The sequence below is a fragment of the Sinocyclocheilus anshuiensis genome, unplaced genomic scaffold, assembly GCF_001515605.1.
Source record: "Sinocyclocheilus anshuiensis isolate Anshui unplaced genomic scaffold, SAMN03320099.WGS_v1.1 scaffold257, whole genome shotgun sequence".
Lineage (NCBI taxonomy): Eukaryota > Metazoa > Chordata > Actinopteri > Cypriniformes > Cyprinidae > Sinocyclocheilus > Sinocyclocheilus anshuiensis.
This window is the reverse complement of record NW_015539889.1, coordinates 2,003,048-2,018,741: the sequence shown is the minus strand read 5'-3', so window position 1 is coordinate 2,018,741 and position 15,694 is coordinate 2,003,048. Positions and strand designations below refer to the sequence as shown.

At 35.6% G+C, this 15,694-nt stretch overlaps 2 protein-coding genes across 3 annotated transcripts in view; both read right to left on the bottom strand.

Moving 5' to 3' along the window:
* Positions 1 to 2,594: 2,594 nt before the first annotated feature.
* On the bottom strand, positions 2,595 to 11,007 carry tmem51b (transmembrane protein 51b). 2 transcript variants are annotated; one of them, XM_016482334.1, is made up of 3 exons: positions 10,738 to 11,007; positions 4,366 to 4,831; positions 2,595 to 3,523 (listed from the first exon to the last, which is right to left on the bottom strand). In XM_016482334.1, the coding sequence occupies exons 2-3, from the start codon at positions 4,746 to 4,748 to the stop codon at positions 3,100 to 3,102; spliced, it is 807 nt and encodes a 268-aa protein (XP_016337820.1). In that variant the 5' UTR covers positions 4,749 to 4,831; positions 10,738 to 11,007; the 3' UTR covers positions 2,595 to 3,099. The 2 variants fall into 2 exon arrangements, with proteins under 2 accessions (XP_016337820.1, XP_016337819.1); XM_016482333.1 differs by having other exon boundaries at positions 10,789 to 11,007.
* Positions 11,008 to 12,775: 1,768 nt separating this feature from the next.
* LOC107685722 (kazrin-like) overlaps positions 12,776 to 15,694 on the bottom strand; it is a 149,560-nt gene continuing 146,641 nt past the window's right edge. Inside the window, exons 14-16 of the mRNA XM_016482419.1 lie at positions 15,385 to 15,551; positions 13,600 to 13,708; positions 12,776 to 13,499 (exon numbers count right to left, since the gene is read on the bottom strand). Coding sequence (XP_016337905.1) covers positions 13,341 to 13,499; positions 13,600 to 13,708; positions 15,385 to 15,551 — 435 coding nt within the window. The 3' untranslated portion in view covers positions 12,776 to 13,340. The remainder of the gene's footprint in view (positions 13,500 to 13,599; positions 13,709 to 15,384; positions 15,552 to 15,694) is intronic.

Sequence of the window (15,694 nt, the reverse complement as noted above, 5' to 3'; positions counted from 1 at the left end):
GGGCTCCCCGGGCTGGCTGTTCCAAGAACAGTTCCCCCCCCCCCCCGCAGCCTGAGCAGCTGCAAATGCGAGAACACAAACTACACGTAGAAGCATTGCGGCGCAGCAGCGGGAGGAGGTCGAGGAGAGGTGGAGTTTACTTACAGCAGCTATAGTAACTTTCATTAACAAACTTTAAAGGTAATAAACATTACATAAACTGCAAGAGCAGTAGTTTATGTAAATTTGAATATGAAAGTAAATGAATCAAAGTATCGTAAAACTAATGTAGCCTATTCAATTTCAAAAGGGGGTTGTTTTGGGTTCCTGATTCCGCTTATTACAAGCTTATTAAACAATAGACCTATAACATAAGCAACACTGCACTATTAGGCCTATTAAAATATCACTATTATTAGTAGCAATAAGAATAAAGCATTACAGATAGCCGTAGATTAAGTCTAATAATAGGCTACAACTAATAATCATGTTAAAGCCACAACTAATCATCGTTATTTAGTGTTTGCAACTCAATTTTTAAAAAAATATAGCCTACATCGAATAGAAATGTACAATTAAAATTTTGTCTGAAAAGTACATACCTTTTGGGGTCAGTAAGATAGAAAAGAATGAAGTTATTACTTAAGGACAGTAAAAACATTAATGTTGCAAAATAAAATAAAAACATCTAACAAATGCTGTTTATTTATAACTTTCTATTTATCAAAGAATCCTACAAAAATTATGTTTCCACGAAAATATTAAGCAGGTTTTTAAGAAGAAATGTCACTCAAGCAGCAAATAAGCATATTAAAATAATTTCTGAAAGAAATGGGACACTGAACACTGGAGTAATGGCTGTTGAAAATGTATATTTGCCATCACAGGCGTAAATTACATTTTTAAAGTATATTAAAATAGTAGTTATTTGTAATCATATTCAGTGTGATATTGCTTCTCTCTCAAAATGTCATTATGACGAATGTTCTAACATGTAAGATTACAGTTTAGTGAAGGGATAACTCATACTGATTTGTTTAGATTGGGTGATATGTAACAGCTTAATTTGTTTTGCATGGAACTTTGAAAAACACAAGCATTTGTCTAATGGTTCATTTTGGCACATAAGCCTAAACTGGGGTTGCTTGAAATTCAACCCTTAGTTCACAGTCACCGTTCTATGAAATCCTGGTTCTTGAAATTATTGACTATATGTTAAGCTCTTGGGGGCAACTCATGAATGCAGTTTGATTTGGCTTCAAATACCTGTCACAATACAGACCCCTAAGTTTGACTCCACACACAAGGTGATGTCTGAAATGAGAAAAAAGTAAGTGAGAGTAGGTTGGGAAAATAGGCTAAATTTGATGAGAAATGAAGAGGGGGAAAATGGTACAAAAATGTTGTCATTGGCAGTGATACAATTACAATTTCAACTGGGAAAAGATAAATAATTGTTGTTTTAAAGGAATAATTCAAAAATGAAAACGTTTGTCATTCACTCACCTTCATGTCGTACATCGTACCACATCCACTCTGCTAAACCTGATACAAAGTCAAACGAGATGCATCATATTGAAAAGCTGTTAAAAGTTACTGCTGGAAAAGTGCAATCAAATTTGTAATTGACAGCAACTCAATGTTGTTTAGACGAGTCTCAGCCACTAGGTGGCGCTACAAATCAGCACATTATTTCTCAACTTAAAAGAACCATAAAGATGAACAAAAACAGATTTAAATAATTTTATTATGCCTCACAAGAAATAAATAAAATACAGGTATTTTCTGCTTTAAAATTTGAATTGTATCAATTACACAATCTTATTCCTTTTGTCACAAGTAAATCTATAGCAAAGCCACACCTTTTACCAAGATTCTACACCCTAATGAAATGATTAAATGGAATTAAAACAAACTAAACAACAACTCAAAGGTGCTACCTGCAAAGGTTGGCTAACAATATATTTTTATAATTGAAAGTGGTCAATCTGCAGCATGATGGCTTGTTTGTCCCATCAAACTGCAGGTGGAATAGTTAGTCCATCTTTAAAATCTCATTTGCACTTCAGTAATTAAGTGTTGAGTTCCCCAAGAAGCAAAAGTCCCCCAAGGTGCATTTCCATGTGTTATCCAAACCCTTCTTTTTATATAACTTATTAGAATTTCATATTAATGCAGAGTTTGTTCTACAATAACATTAAATATTCCTATGTGTTTTGAGAATACTTTTAATTCCATTCTATTTCAATAAGTTTAAACGTTGCACCCTTAAAATACAGTGAACAATACATTTGGCAAAAACAAAAAACAAAGTTGCAAACAAAACAGACAGTGACACAATGTTAACAAACACATACTGAAAAATTAATTACATTATTAGTTGGAGTGGTACTGAATAAATTAGTTAAGTAAATTAGTTGGAATTAAATCTTCTATTTTATAAATTAATTTTCCATCCCTGCATTTTATGGCCACAACAGTACAATAACTGGTTCAATGTATTATATATTCAGAGTAAAAAATTAAGCAGAAAAACTAGAACATTCAGATGTAAAATAGCATTTTAAAATCCTTGAAAAAAATGTTTTTGAAATTGTTTTTTTTTTTTAATTTTTTTATTTCCAAAAACAGTATTGGGCATTTCCAACATGGCAACCAAAGTTTGATGGGATTCTTCAGTTGTAATTTATTCTTTTATAATAATTTGTTTTGTTTTTGTTTTTTGCAATGTACAGTGGAGTTCTTTGGAAGTAAACCGTGTAGTTCTTTGGAAGTTCAAAGAACCGGGTGTAGTTCTCGTTCTCTCTCTCTCGCTCTCTCGCTCTCAAGAGACACGCTGTGGCATTCATATCCTTCCTCAGAGTTTTAAATAAAAAGTACAATACACTACTCTAATCCATTCTTCAAATATAAAAAGTTCTGTTAAAAACATTCAAGTAGGCTTTAGTGTTTTGTCCAAGAAGCACTGACAGCGCACATGAAGGTATCCTATTTCATAATTTGGCAGATTTTGAGATACATTTATAGCTCTAACTAAAATTTCTGTTTCCGCAGATGAATCAACCTTTTTCGAACAACCCACAGATGCAAACACTCAACAAAATCCATTGATCGAAATCATTACACTACTTCTGTGGGTAGTTGAGGGGGCTTGTCCTCATACTGTGGTGGTGGGGTCAGCGGTTCAATGGCCACCACCCCACTCTGTCCAGGGTTTTGGATATTCAAACGAATATCCTTCACGTGGAGTTTCTCAGACTTGATTCTGCGCACTCTGAGAGGTCTGAGGATGCGACTGGCCCTGCTGCTGCTTCGAGCAGGTGCTGCAGGCTGGGGTCCGGGTCCAGGAGCTGGCTGAGAGGCCTCTTGGCCATTACCTTCTCTAGGCTGCTGGGCTTCATTTTCAACGGCACCAATCAGATCCTCATACGAGGGCAGCTGGTAGCTCTGTCGCAAGTTGCTCTGCCGAACAGGGTACTGTCCACTGGTGACTGCCTCCTCATAGGTGGGGACATCATAGCTGGGTGCTGGTTCATCAGTTGATCTAATATTATATATATACATAGAGAAATGATGACATGAGTTGCATGCAGGTGAACATAATATTTGGTCAATATGCTAGGGATGCATGATATATTAAGAGATTTTTTTTTGAGAGGGATTTTTTTGTTATTAATTTCAAATTTTTATTAATTTAGCAATATTGTGTGCGTAAGAACAGTAATTCAATTTTTTTTTTTTTTAAAGAATCTCACCAAGACTGCATTTATTTAATCAAAAATACATTAAAAACTCTAATATGCAATACCACCATTTCAAATAAATGTTTTCTATTTAAAAATATTTATTCCTGTGATGGCAAAGCTGAGATTTCAGGAGCCATTATAACATAATAACATTACTTATTATTATCAACGTTAAAAACAGTTGTGCTATGCTGCTTAATATTTCTATTTTATGATTCTTTGATGCATGAAAAGAAAAAAAAAAAAAATGTAAACAAAATAAAAATAATCCTTGCTGGGAAAAAGCATCAATTACGTTAAAAGAAAAAAGGAAGGAAGGAAGGAAGGAAGGAAGGAAGAAAGAAATATTATTTTCTCTAATTGTATACATCTCAGACTTTTATACTGTACATTATGCTGTTTTGATGCCTAAATTGGTTTGTAGCATTTAAATAACAGATTTTTAAAAACATTTTAATACTAATATCAGGGATTTATGTTACTGGCCATGAAAATAATTATTAGCTTATCTTTATCAGCTTTAATATTTTTTTATGAGTTTTAATATCAGTGCATCCCTATACAAAACCTGGACATTAACCCCTTCATCTTATCGTAACACCAGAGAGAGAAAGTTTAATGAGTATAGATCAGTACTCACTCCTCATCCTGATCTCTATGGACATTATCCACATAATCAGCACCGCCTGCACCTGTAGTTTCCCGTTGTCTCATTTGCTTCCTGTTCCTCACCCTGAGACATACAGCAAGGAGCAACATGGCAACACCAGCTCCAACCAGCACAAATGCAACAGATGATGTCTTCCCTTCATCACCGCTGTCACTGCCGTCGTTCGTGTTTGTAGCATTGTGAAGCTGTGTCATTTCAGAAGGGACTATGCTCCACACGATCATGACAACACCGAGTGCCACTAGGCCCACCCCCAGTGCACAGAGAGCATACTGGGAGCCTGAGCTACTGCCCTCTCTATTGGTGGGTGAACGCCTGCTTCCTGAACACAGAGGCTGCCCACTGGAGCACATAGCTGTAAATGCTCCTCTTCAATACTCACGAGCATACACTTACACCCGGAAGAGTGGCCCAAATGTGGAGGATGAGAGTAGCACTGTGACACGAAAACAAAAAACAGACACAAACGTTATAAACATTTCAATGAGGAGGAAATACTTCCTGGAAATGACTGGGAATGGTGCCCAAGTATCAGAAGAAAAGGGTTTCTGTGTTTCAGATCATTGGAGACAGATTCCACAGCAAAAACGCCACTCTAGAGGTCAAACAGAAGCATTTAGCATGTCATGGAAAGGATTACCATGTATGGACATGATAAAACTTGTTACAAGTCTTCATAAAAAGTTTAGTATTGTTTTTAAGTCATGCCAGACTCATATTTGACCTTATAATTTGTAATGCCGTGAGTCGATCTTCCGACGAAACGACAAACTTCTCTCTGGTGACATACAGTGCCTTGCGAAAGTATTCATACCCCTTAATTTTTTTTTTTTTTCACATTTTATGTTGCTGCCTTATGTTAAAATGCTTTAAATGAGTTTTTTCGCACATCAATCTACACTCCATACACCATAATGGCAAAGCAAAAAAAAACAGGTTTTTAACATCTTTGCAAATTTGTTAAAAATAAAAAAACTTAAATGATTCCATTTCATAAGTATTCATACCCTTATCTGGGACAGTTGAAATTTAGCTCAGTAGAATTCATATCGCTTGTAGATGTTACTACACTTCGAGTGAAGTTAACCTGTGGCAAATTCAATAGAATGGATATGATTTGGAAAGGCACACACCTCTCAATAAAAGGTCTAAAAGCTGAAAATGCATATCAGAGCATAAACCAAGCCCTGAGGTGAAAAGAACTGCCTGTAGAGCTCAAAAACAGGATTGCATCAAGCCACACATCTGGGGAAGTGTTCAGAAAAAACTTCTGCTGCATTGAAGGGTCACAGAAGTATGTAGTCTCCATTACTTTAAGTGGAAGAAGATTGAAACAACCAGGACTCTTCCTTGAGCTGGCCTCCTGGCCAAACTGAGCAATCGATGGAGAAGGGCTTTGGTTAGACTGGTGACCAAGAACCTGATGGTCACTCTAGTTGAGCTCTATGATCATATGTGGAGATAGGAGAAACCTACAGAAGGACAAACATCACTGCAACACTCCACCGATCTGGTATTTATGGCGGTGTGGCCAAACTCAATCCTCTCCTTAGAGACACATGAAAACACACTTGAAATTTGCAAAAAAAGCACCTAAAGAAACCTCAAATTGTGAGAAACAAGATTCTCTGGTCTGATGAATCGCAATTCCAAGCATCATGTTTGAAGGAAACCAGGCACTGCTCATCACCTGCAGAGTAGCATGCCAAAAGTAAAGTGTGCTGGTAGCAGCCTCATGCTGAGGGGCTGTTTTTCAGTGGCAGGGACTGAGGGACTCATCAGAGCAGAATGAAAGCTCAATGCACCAAAATATTGAGATAGCCTTAATAAAAACCCAGTCCAGAGCATTCAAAACCTCAGACTGGGCAGAAGGTTCACCTTTCAACAGGACAATGACCCTAAGCACACAGCAAGAGTGGCTTATAGACAACTCTATGAATGTCCTTGAGTGGCCCAGCCAGAGACTGGGCTTGAACCCAAACAAAAATTTCGGGAGAAACCTAAAAATGTGCGTCTGCCCCCATTCAACCTGACAGAATTTAAGAGGTGAAGAGGTGAGGAGAATAATGGCAGATAATTGCCAAATGCTGATGTGCAAAGTTTGTCGCATCATACCAAAGACTGTAAAGGTGCTTCATCTAAGTACTGAGTTAAGGGTATGAATACTTGTGCAATGTACTTATTTCATTTTTTTTTTTATTTTGAATAAATTTATGAAGATTTGACAATTCTGGATTTGCTTTGTCATTATGGTGTGTGGAGTGTAGATTGTTGTGGGAAAAAAAAGAAATTTAAAGTAGTTTAACATAAGGCAGCAACATAAAAAAAAAACTAATTTAAAGCAGCTTAACATAAGGCAGCAACATAACAAAACGTAAAAAAAATGAAGGGGTATGAATACTTTGGCAAGGCACTGTATGCTGGACTTGTCCAATTATTTAGTCCACTACAACCTCGCCCGCCCCTTTCATCTGTTATGAGCCTTTACACTGATCACAGGTCATGATGGTCGTAAAATGCAGTTTCAGAATTTCATATTGTTTCTTGAGGTTACTTTATAAAGTTTGTAAAAATTTTTGCAACAAAAAGGTCTCTCTCTATTTAACTAACAGCAGTATTGCTCTTGTGATTGATGGACAGACATGAGTTGTGCAGAACACACCTCCTCGTGTTAAGGGGAAATCATGACATCACGATACTTCTGATTTCAAATCTGGCATTTCAGAAGGGTAGAAAAGAATAATTCATATTTTAAACTGGGGAGTTAGCTCTGAGTTTTGAAATTTGCAATATGTTTTAATTGCAGAGTAACCTCTTATATGTGTAAATATAAAGTACATTTTGATTCTCCATTTTATTACCCTTTAAACAAAATTACTATAATAAAGTCCAATAATTTTTCTGAGAAAATGGTGTTTTGTACTATAAAAATGATATTGAAAATGGCAGAAATATGGTCTAAATGGAAGTACAGTGATTTGCATTTATGAGTAAGTCACTTTCTTTGATACAAAAGGAAGGTGTCAATCAAAGAATTATAGTTAACATTATTTTGAATGTTGAATGTAAAAATCAGTTTGTAGGCATTTTGTGCACTGTTCATGAACAACCATAAAGCCTGGCAGAAAATACAGTGCAACTCATTTAGCCGGTTTATGAGTCAACAAGGTTTGTGCAACAAGATGTTTCCCATCATTCTGTACACGTAACAGTACAAAAATAATAAAAAACACAGATAAAGCATCAACTACACAACCGATTAACATATATTTATCTTCTTTTTGTTGCACAAGCACTAAAAAGCTTCTTGTTTTCGTCAGGATGTGATAAAAAGAGAAAGAAACAAGAAATTGCAGACAAAAAAAATTCTGAACTCCTCAAATGTCAGCATCATTATTACATACTTTCAATGTTATAAAATAAGTGCATTAAAATATAATATTTACAAACACTTCCATAATCGTTCCCACATCCATACTCACTTTCATAACACCAACAAAAGCGTTCAACAATGTCAAAAAATAAAAGTAAAGGTTAAGACCCATCAGAAAGACACTGGTTTCAAGCAATGAAAAAATAAATCACCTAAAACTGATCCAGTGCTCAGAGGTTAGGCTGCTGCCGTACACTAACTGTTGCCATAACAACACAGCATTGTTCACTTGTGAATGTGGGCACTTCACTGTGCTCAGAATGAAAATGGGGAAGGAGTGTCATTTTAGGTAAAAGCTACTCTAAATTCACATTAAAACTGGGCAAACAGCCTCATCTATTAGCAAAACCAAATTCCCTGTAGGTGAATTCATTTTATACTTGCAAAATGCTCACAATTTTTAGTATATTTATACAAGACGTTCTCTTAAAATATTTCCCTGTTACAACATGTAACTACTTCTGTAAATGTTTTTGTAAATGTGCAATGTTAGGCGGCTGTGGATATGCACGTTTTATCTTAAGGTGACATTTGGAGTGGTTTTTATGAACGTTTTACATTATGTGTTCAGGTAGACCACTAAAAAAGACATCACAATTGCAGGCTTTGTGGGACCTTTCAGAATGACTCATCTGCCTGTGGGTGTCATTTATTGGAAGGGGAAGAGTAAACCGTCAAAAATAATATCGATTTACAACAAGTGGCTTGAGGAAAAAAGAAATCAAGGATTCTGTTATTCATATTTTGAGCGGAATGAGGAATGCAGATGGAAAGAGAGCAATAGTCTGTAGAAACAAAGTGTATAGTTGGAGAAAGCCTTACATGTTTAGGGGGGCACTAATATAACAAGTTTTTCACAGAACAAGACATGACAAGCACTGCAAAATGTGCACACTAAATGTAAAAGCCTGCATTTGTTTCTGAAGACTAGCAGGAAGAGTCTTATTCAAATTGATTTTTTAATTCATCCTCGGGAAAGATGCTATGAGAAAATTACTCTTCTTTTTTTTTTTGCACAATTCTCATCTTAAATGAAAGCAATACATTAATCACATGCAGATTTGGGTACGTGACACGTCTACAAAGGAGTCCATGAGAGCAAAGAACATTAAATTCTGGTCAAAACAAAAGAAACATAAAATAGGGAAATATGACAAAAGACCAGGAAGGCCTGTCCAAATACACAGAGTAACTGTGCTCCCTATCCTGAAGTAAACAGACACTGAACCACAGGTCACTAAATACCCCATCTAAACATGCACCCCATGACCTTATCTTAACTTATTCTTACAGAATACAAGGCAGGAGTGTTACATAATAATTCAATAAAATGAACTGGTTGCATTTGTATCTTGTCTAGAGTACAAATTATGTTTTTATAACACTGGTTATACAAACTAAATACAATTAGTTTGTAAATATGGGTAAAATAAGGCCAGTCACACTCATTTATATTCATACTCCAATCATCATAATAGATAACTTAAAATAAAAGTGATTAGACGGACTTAGCATTTAAATCTTGTGACTGAAATATGTCCTGAGAGCCTTATTCTTGATAAACTCCCTCCATATCGAATTATGAAACAGAACAACATATTTTTGGAGTAATTAGGGTTGTGGCCTTGAAGTGAATTACAAAGATGAGATTTAAACCAAAACCTCCACTAATTCAAAGATGGAGAGAAACCTATGGAAACCTAACAGATGGAGAAAGCAAAACATGAGGTTAGAAACCAATCTTTTAGTTTGAAATTGATGATGACTATATTTATTATTATTTTTTAATTAATGAGCTTTAACAGTGATGTATAATTATTTAAAGTGGTTTCAAAAAATAATATAAAACGGTTTACAGATGTATTTTGTTTTATAAAAAAAATGTATGTTGTGTAATTTGTTCCATTTTAATTTGCATGTTAGAATTATATTAGATTGTCTTGTTTTAATGTAAAATAAGATTAAAAAATGTAAATAGATTTGACAGTGTAATCCGTGGTCAACTTAAATATACTTTAATACTGATACAAGCAGACATTATGGTTACCATGGTAACCATCGTACCTTTAGTTACCATAGATATGTATATGCCAAAGTAGCATACTACTAAAGGTGCATCTCAATAAATTAGAATGTCGTGGAAAAGTTCTTATTTAATACACGAGTTTCACAATTTGAGTTGAATTACTGAAATAAATGATCTTTTCCACAACATTCTAATTTATTGAGATGCACCTGTATTGTTACGGTGGAAACCACATCACAAATTAAATTTAAAAAATTGTGATTCTGTAAGTTTCTTACACTGTTTGGAAGAGATACCATTATAATTTATGAGGATTCAGATTTAACAATAAGTAGTAATCTTGTAAATTTGCCGGTTACCATGGTAAACCTTTATAAGGGCAACCCTAGCAAGATCGTATTTCTGCCGTTTCCAGCGTCATTTGTTTACAGTACAAACCACCCTAGGAAAATGAAAGACCTTAAAGATTTTGTTTTAAAGATTAAAATGACTGACCAACTGGAAACAGGCCAATTGTAGACAATATACAATAATTTAACTCAAACTACATTACTATTAGTTTAAAAAAACGATGACATCAGATGTGAAGATTGAGCGACAATTTTACAAACAAATGAAATGTGCACTAAAAATACGATAAAACATGAATAACTGATGTATAAATGTCATCTTACTGACATGAAATATCACGAGGGAGATTCTGGCTATCATTCACGATATTTGTAACGTAAGTTATTTGAAACAATAAAAGAAACTTTGTAACAGTGACATCCTAAAGACGCTTCGGTGTTACTTTCTGTGAGCTAAGTCAAACATCTTAACGATGCCGCATAACGCCAAACGTGACAAAAAAACAAGGTGAAACTAAAGTTTATGGCCTAACCTAAGTTCCGCGGAGGTTCAACGCCCTTCGCTCCTTGTGTCATGAAAGTACCTGAGGCAGGTGTCGCTCCCAGCCGCAGGTGAAACGAACGTCCTCAGGATCCTTTCATTCGCTTAAGAAAGGAAAAGCTGTATGAATACTATAACTCCAGTCCCACTCTCTCTGCTTCGAAACTTTGTGGGCTTAAACAGAGACAGGAACTTTGTTCAAAATCAAGTCGAGTGCTACTCCTCATTTGTAAAGTGTTGAGTAGGACGCTTGGTCCTAAAGCGAGTCGAATTTCATAGAGAAATAAAACAGCTGACCGTGGTCCTACAAGCCGGAAAAAAGGGTTTCCTTGGGAATTACCTAGAGGTTTTTACAATAGCAGTTTCGATGTGTGCGTGTGTGTGTGTAGGCTATAGGAAGTCACTTATGCTCACCAAGGATAAATTATTTCGATAAAAATTAAATATAAACAGTATTATTGTGAAGTACAGTATTCTTACAATTAAAAATGTTATTTTAATGTCATTTATTCATGTGATGGCAAAGCAGCCATTACTCCGGTCTTCAGTGTCATACATGATTTTATCAATATTAAAGTTTCTGTGCTGCTTAATATTTTTGCGAAAACGTTAATAATTGTTCAGGATCCTTTGAGGAACAGAAAGTTCATAAGAACAACATTTATTTGAAATAGAAATCTTTTGTAATATAAATGCTTTTACTGTCATGCTTGATCATCTAATCATTTAATGCATCCAAGTATTCATTTTTTATAATTAATTAAAATTAAGTATTAATTTCTTAAAATCTTACTGACCCCAAACTTATGAACAACAGTGTATAATATATAAAACTAAACCAATAAACAAACAGAAAACCAACACTCAAATACATGTATGTAGAGTTTTATTTTTTTATACAGATTATTGTCAATGACACATGGTATGTATCTATGTACAAATGTTTCTCAAAAGTACAGTTTCATTAATGCCACAAGATACAGTGATATCAAAATGATTAGTGATTGCAAAACACACCGTAACTGTCTTGAGCTGTGCATCCCCTAGCGCTGGTATACTGTGCAACTGACATCACATTGTCTATCAATAGACAATCTGAGTCAAACCCAGCAGGAAATCTGTGATTCATAGTTGCAATTCCTGACCAGATCTTAAACAAGATCTGAAAATAAGATATTAATCGAATCGTGTTATCTAACCTGCTGTGTGGACCCAATGACAGAGGCTGTTTGCATAAAAGGCCAATGCTGTTGCACACTGAGCTGCAGAACTTGTTTTGCTCTCATTGCCCTGTGGCTTCATGTGGAAAAACACAGCTGTAGAGTATGCCATGCATGTGCTGCATTGGCTTGTAGAATGTATACTGCATTTTACCTTTCCATACATTCTTCTGGGAACCCTGCATGTGACAGAAAATGATCCTCTGACTCCTTAAAGAGAGGATTAAAGGCTTTCCAACCAGATCACGCTTTCATTTCCTTATTGTGCAATGCATTTATATACATATATATTCCATTGAACTAACTGAACTGCATGCATGGTAAGACAGAGATGTTAAAAATCACAAACAGGGAATACAGTGGGTACGGAAAGTATAACGTTTACCATCCAACCTGACAGAACTGGAGAGGATCTGCAAGGAGGAATGGCAGAGGATCCCCAAATCCAGGTGTGAAAAACTTGTTGCATCTTTCCCAAAAAGACTCATGGCTGTATTAGATCAAAAGGGTGCTTCTACTAAATACTGAGCAAAGGGTCTGAATACTTAGGACCATGTGATATTTCAGTTTTTCTTTTTTAACAAATCTGCAAAAATGTCAACGATTCTGTGTTTTTCTGTCAATATGGGGTGCTGTGTGTACATTAATGAGGAAAAAAAATGAACTTAAATGATTTTAGCAAATGGCTGCAATATAACAAAGAGTGAAAAATTGAAGGGGGTCTGAATACTTTCCGTACCCACTGTAAAAGAATAAAAAATTGTTTTTTTATTTCTCTCCCCTAAAGTTTTTTTTTTTAATGTGGGAAAACTCATTTCAATTAAACTGGAGTGATCCTTATGAGACTAATCTATTATCCACACTACTTTGCTACTAAAGTAGTGGTTGCTTTTAATTTTATATGCAAATGAGGTTTGTGAAAACACAAACATCTTAGCAGATGGCAACAGATGTATTAAAACAAAGAAAAGACTTCACTGAGGCATTCAATTGTTTTCACAATATATTCACAGCTCTATTCCTCATTCCAGCATTTTCTGTAACCTTAAACAAGCACAGTGTTGTGATGACCTTGATACAGGGAATGGACATCTGGACATGTGGTATTGATTTTTAGCTGCATACCTACAGTTCTGACTGAAATTTACAGGAATCAGGACAAGTTCATCTATGTATTATGTTAGTAACTAAATATTTGGTTTTTAATGCAGCATGTCTATAACATTTCTAATTAAGTGCCAATACAAAATTCTCGAAAGTGCAAATGGTCAATTCTCAAACCCTTTTACAAATAACTGAGCTCATTTGGTCCATTTAGAGGTTAGGGGAGATTCATCCTTCCTAAATCTTCCGAGGCAAACACAAACCATTGCCCTCAGACATTAGTGATCTCTATGCTTGAGTAACCGTGCATGGGACTGCCCTTGGTTCTCTGCAGGATCTTGATGCGATCTTCTCTGGGTGGTGATCCACAGCCGCCTTGAAAAGTCAAGTCTCTCCCAACAGTGACCAGTGGATTGAATCTCAAAGGGCTCTGTGGAATGACAGAAATATTATTTAATCATTTTACAGATCATTAACAATAACATGCAGGTGCACAGACAAAGTTGTGTCAACAACAGGACAGCCCATACCTTGCCAACTTTTTGCCTGGGAGAGAATCCTTCCTCAGTTTTGTGGCAGTTTGAGACAGGAGAATGTGTAGGAGTCCCCTCTTTCCTGTAGTCCTGAGCCTGGTTAGTTCTGTAAGACAGAAATACTGCTCAGTCACACTCGTAAAGTCAATACAGTTACTGTTATTCTACAGAGATTATTAATCACCAAATAAATAAATACAGGTAAATGAAATGCTGATTTGAGTTGAAGTTTAGTAATGCATATTAAATATAAAAAATTATAAAATATAAATGAAATTAAATGTATATTATATATTAATCAATATATGTTAAAAAGTAATTTAGAGAGATTTAAGGCATTTAGTTTTTTCATATTTATTTATTAAAATTACATTTTCACATTTCATTTTAAAATGCCACAAAACTTTAAAGGGGTCATATGACGTTGCTAAAAAAGAACATTATTTTGTGTATTTGGTGTAATGCAATGTGTTTATGCGGTTTAAGATTCAAAAAACACATTATTTTCCACATACTGTACATTATTGTTTCTGCTCTATGTCCCGCCTTTCTGAAACATGTCGATTTTTACAAAGCTCATCAGTCTGAAAAGCGAGGTGTGCTGTGATTGGCCAGCTATCCAGTGCGTTGTGATTGACCGAATACCCGGTGTTATGCAAATCTTCCCACACAGTGACATAGACATGTGGGGGCGTGTTTAAACGAGGCGTTTTAGGAGGGCGTGGACAAGTTTTAACTTTTATAAAGAATATCTCTTTGGGTTTGAGACTTTAGTATTTGCAACTTTAGGGATCTTATCTATTCACGAACAGCTTGTAACACTCCAAAGAGATAGGAAAACTTGAAATCGCATCATATGACCCCTTTAACAAATCTACATAAGCGTAAATAAAACCTACCAATAATTAAAATATTATTACACAAAAATCCAACCTCTTTGTTTTGCATAAAAATACCAAACTTAAAAATGTGATATTCAAAAGCAAACGTTCTTTGTAACTAACCGCTCATATTATTTTATTTTGTGTCCCAAAGGTGCTTAAAAATATTACATACTGTAGAAAAGATGTTCTTGGTTCAATATCTATTTGACAAAGCGTAGCGTACAAACACGAGTGATGTGAAAGTAGCGCCGGCTTTTTTTGGAGGAGCGGACTGATATTCACAGACGACCGCTGGGCGGTGCTATTGACCAATCAGAATCGAGCATTTCGAAGTGCCGCGTAAATTGCTCTTTGAAGTTTGAAATGAGTGGTATAACGACAAATAATTTTAAAAGTGTTTTAAGGTTGACGACTAGTGCTCTAATAACTATCATTTGCAATGCAGCTTTTTAAATATACTGCTGAACTTTGTACAAACACGAGAGATGTGAAATTACAAACACGAGACATTGCAACGCTGTATATCAGTCCGCTCTAATAACTATCATTTGCAATGCAGCTTTTTAAATATACTGCTGAACTTTGTACAAACACGAGAGATGTGAAATTACAAACACGAGACATTGCAACGCTGTATATCAGTCCGCTCATCCGAAAAAGACCGCTTTTTCGGATGAGCGGACTGATATACAGCGTTGCCAAGGATGACAGCGATCGCTGGATGGCACGATTGGCCAATCAGAATCGAGTATCCTGGAGTGCCTGGAGGAGTTTAAAGGCTACTTTGATGGTTGACGACTACTAGTGCTCTAACTAGGCTATTACTTGCAGTTTAGATTGTCATATACTGCGGGACTATAAAATACTTATGACTCGACTGAAATGAAGCTTCACACACCTTGCTGGATTGAGAAGCACTTTCATTTCCTCGTATAGATGACGATGGATCATGTGTTTATTGCTGGGGATGTCTAGAGCCTTGGCCATGGTGTCAGCGCTGAAGGTCGGATCTAGAACCATCACTGCACCATGGATGCCGCTGTTCTGAAGGCTGTCAGCATATTCCTGCATTAAAAGACAACATTCAACAGGTTGGGCATTTTATCAGATATGTTTATGACATTTATATACTGAATATGAGAACAATGAATATTCCACATACACTGCTGTTGAAAAGTTTTTTTTTCTTTTTCTTTTTTTTAACACAC

What these genes read in the sequence shown, in the direction of transcription:
- tmem51b (XM_016482334.1), bottom strand. Translation starts at nt 4,748, where the DNA reads ATGTGCTCCAGTGGGCAGCCTCTGTGTTCAGGAAGCAGGCGTTCACCC. An exon ending in CATAGAGATCAGGATGAGGA is followed by an intron (nt 3,524 to 4,365) that starts GTGAGTACTGAT and finishes ATATAATATTAG; the next exon opens with ATCAACTGATGAACCAGCAC.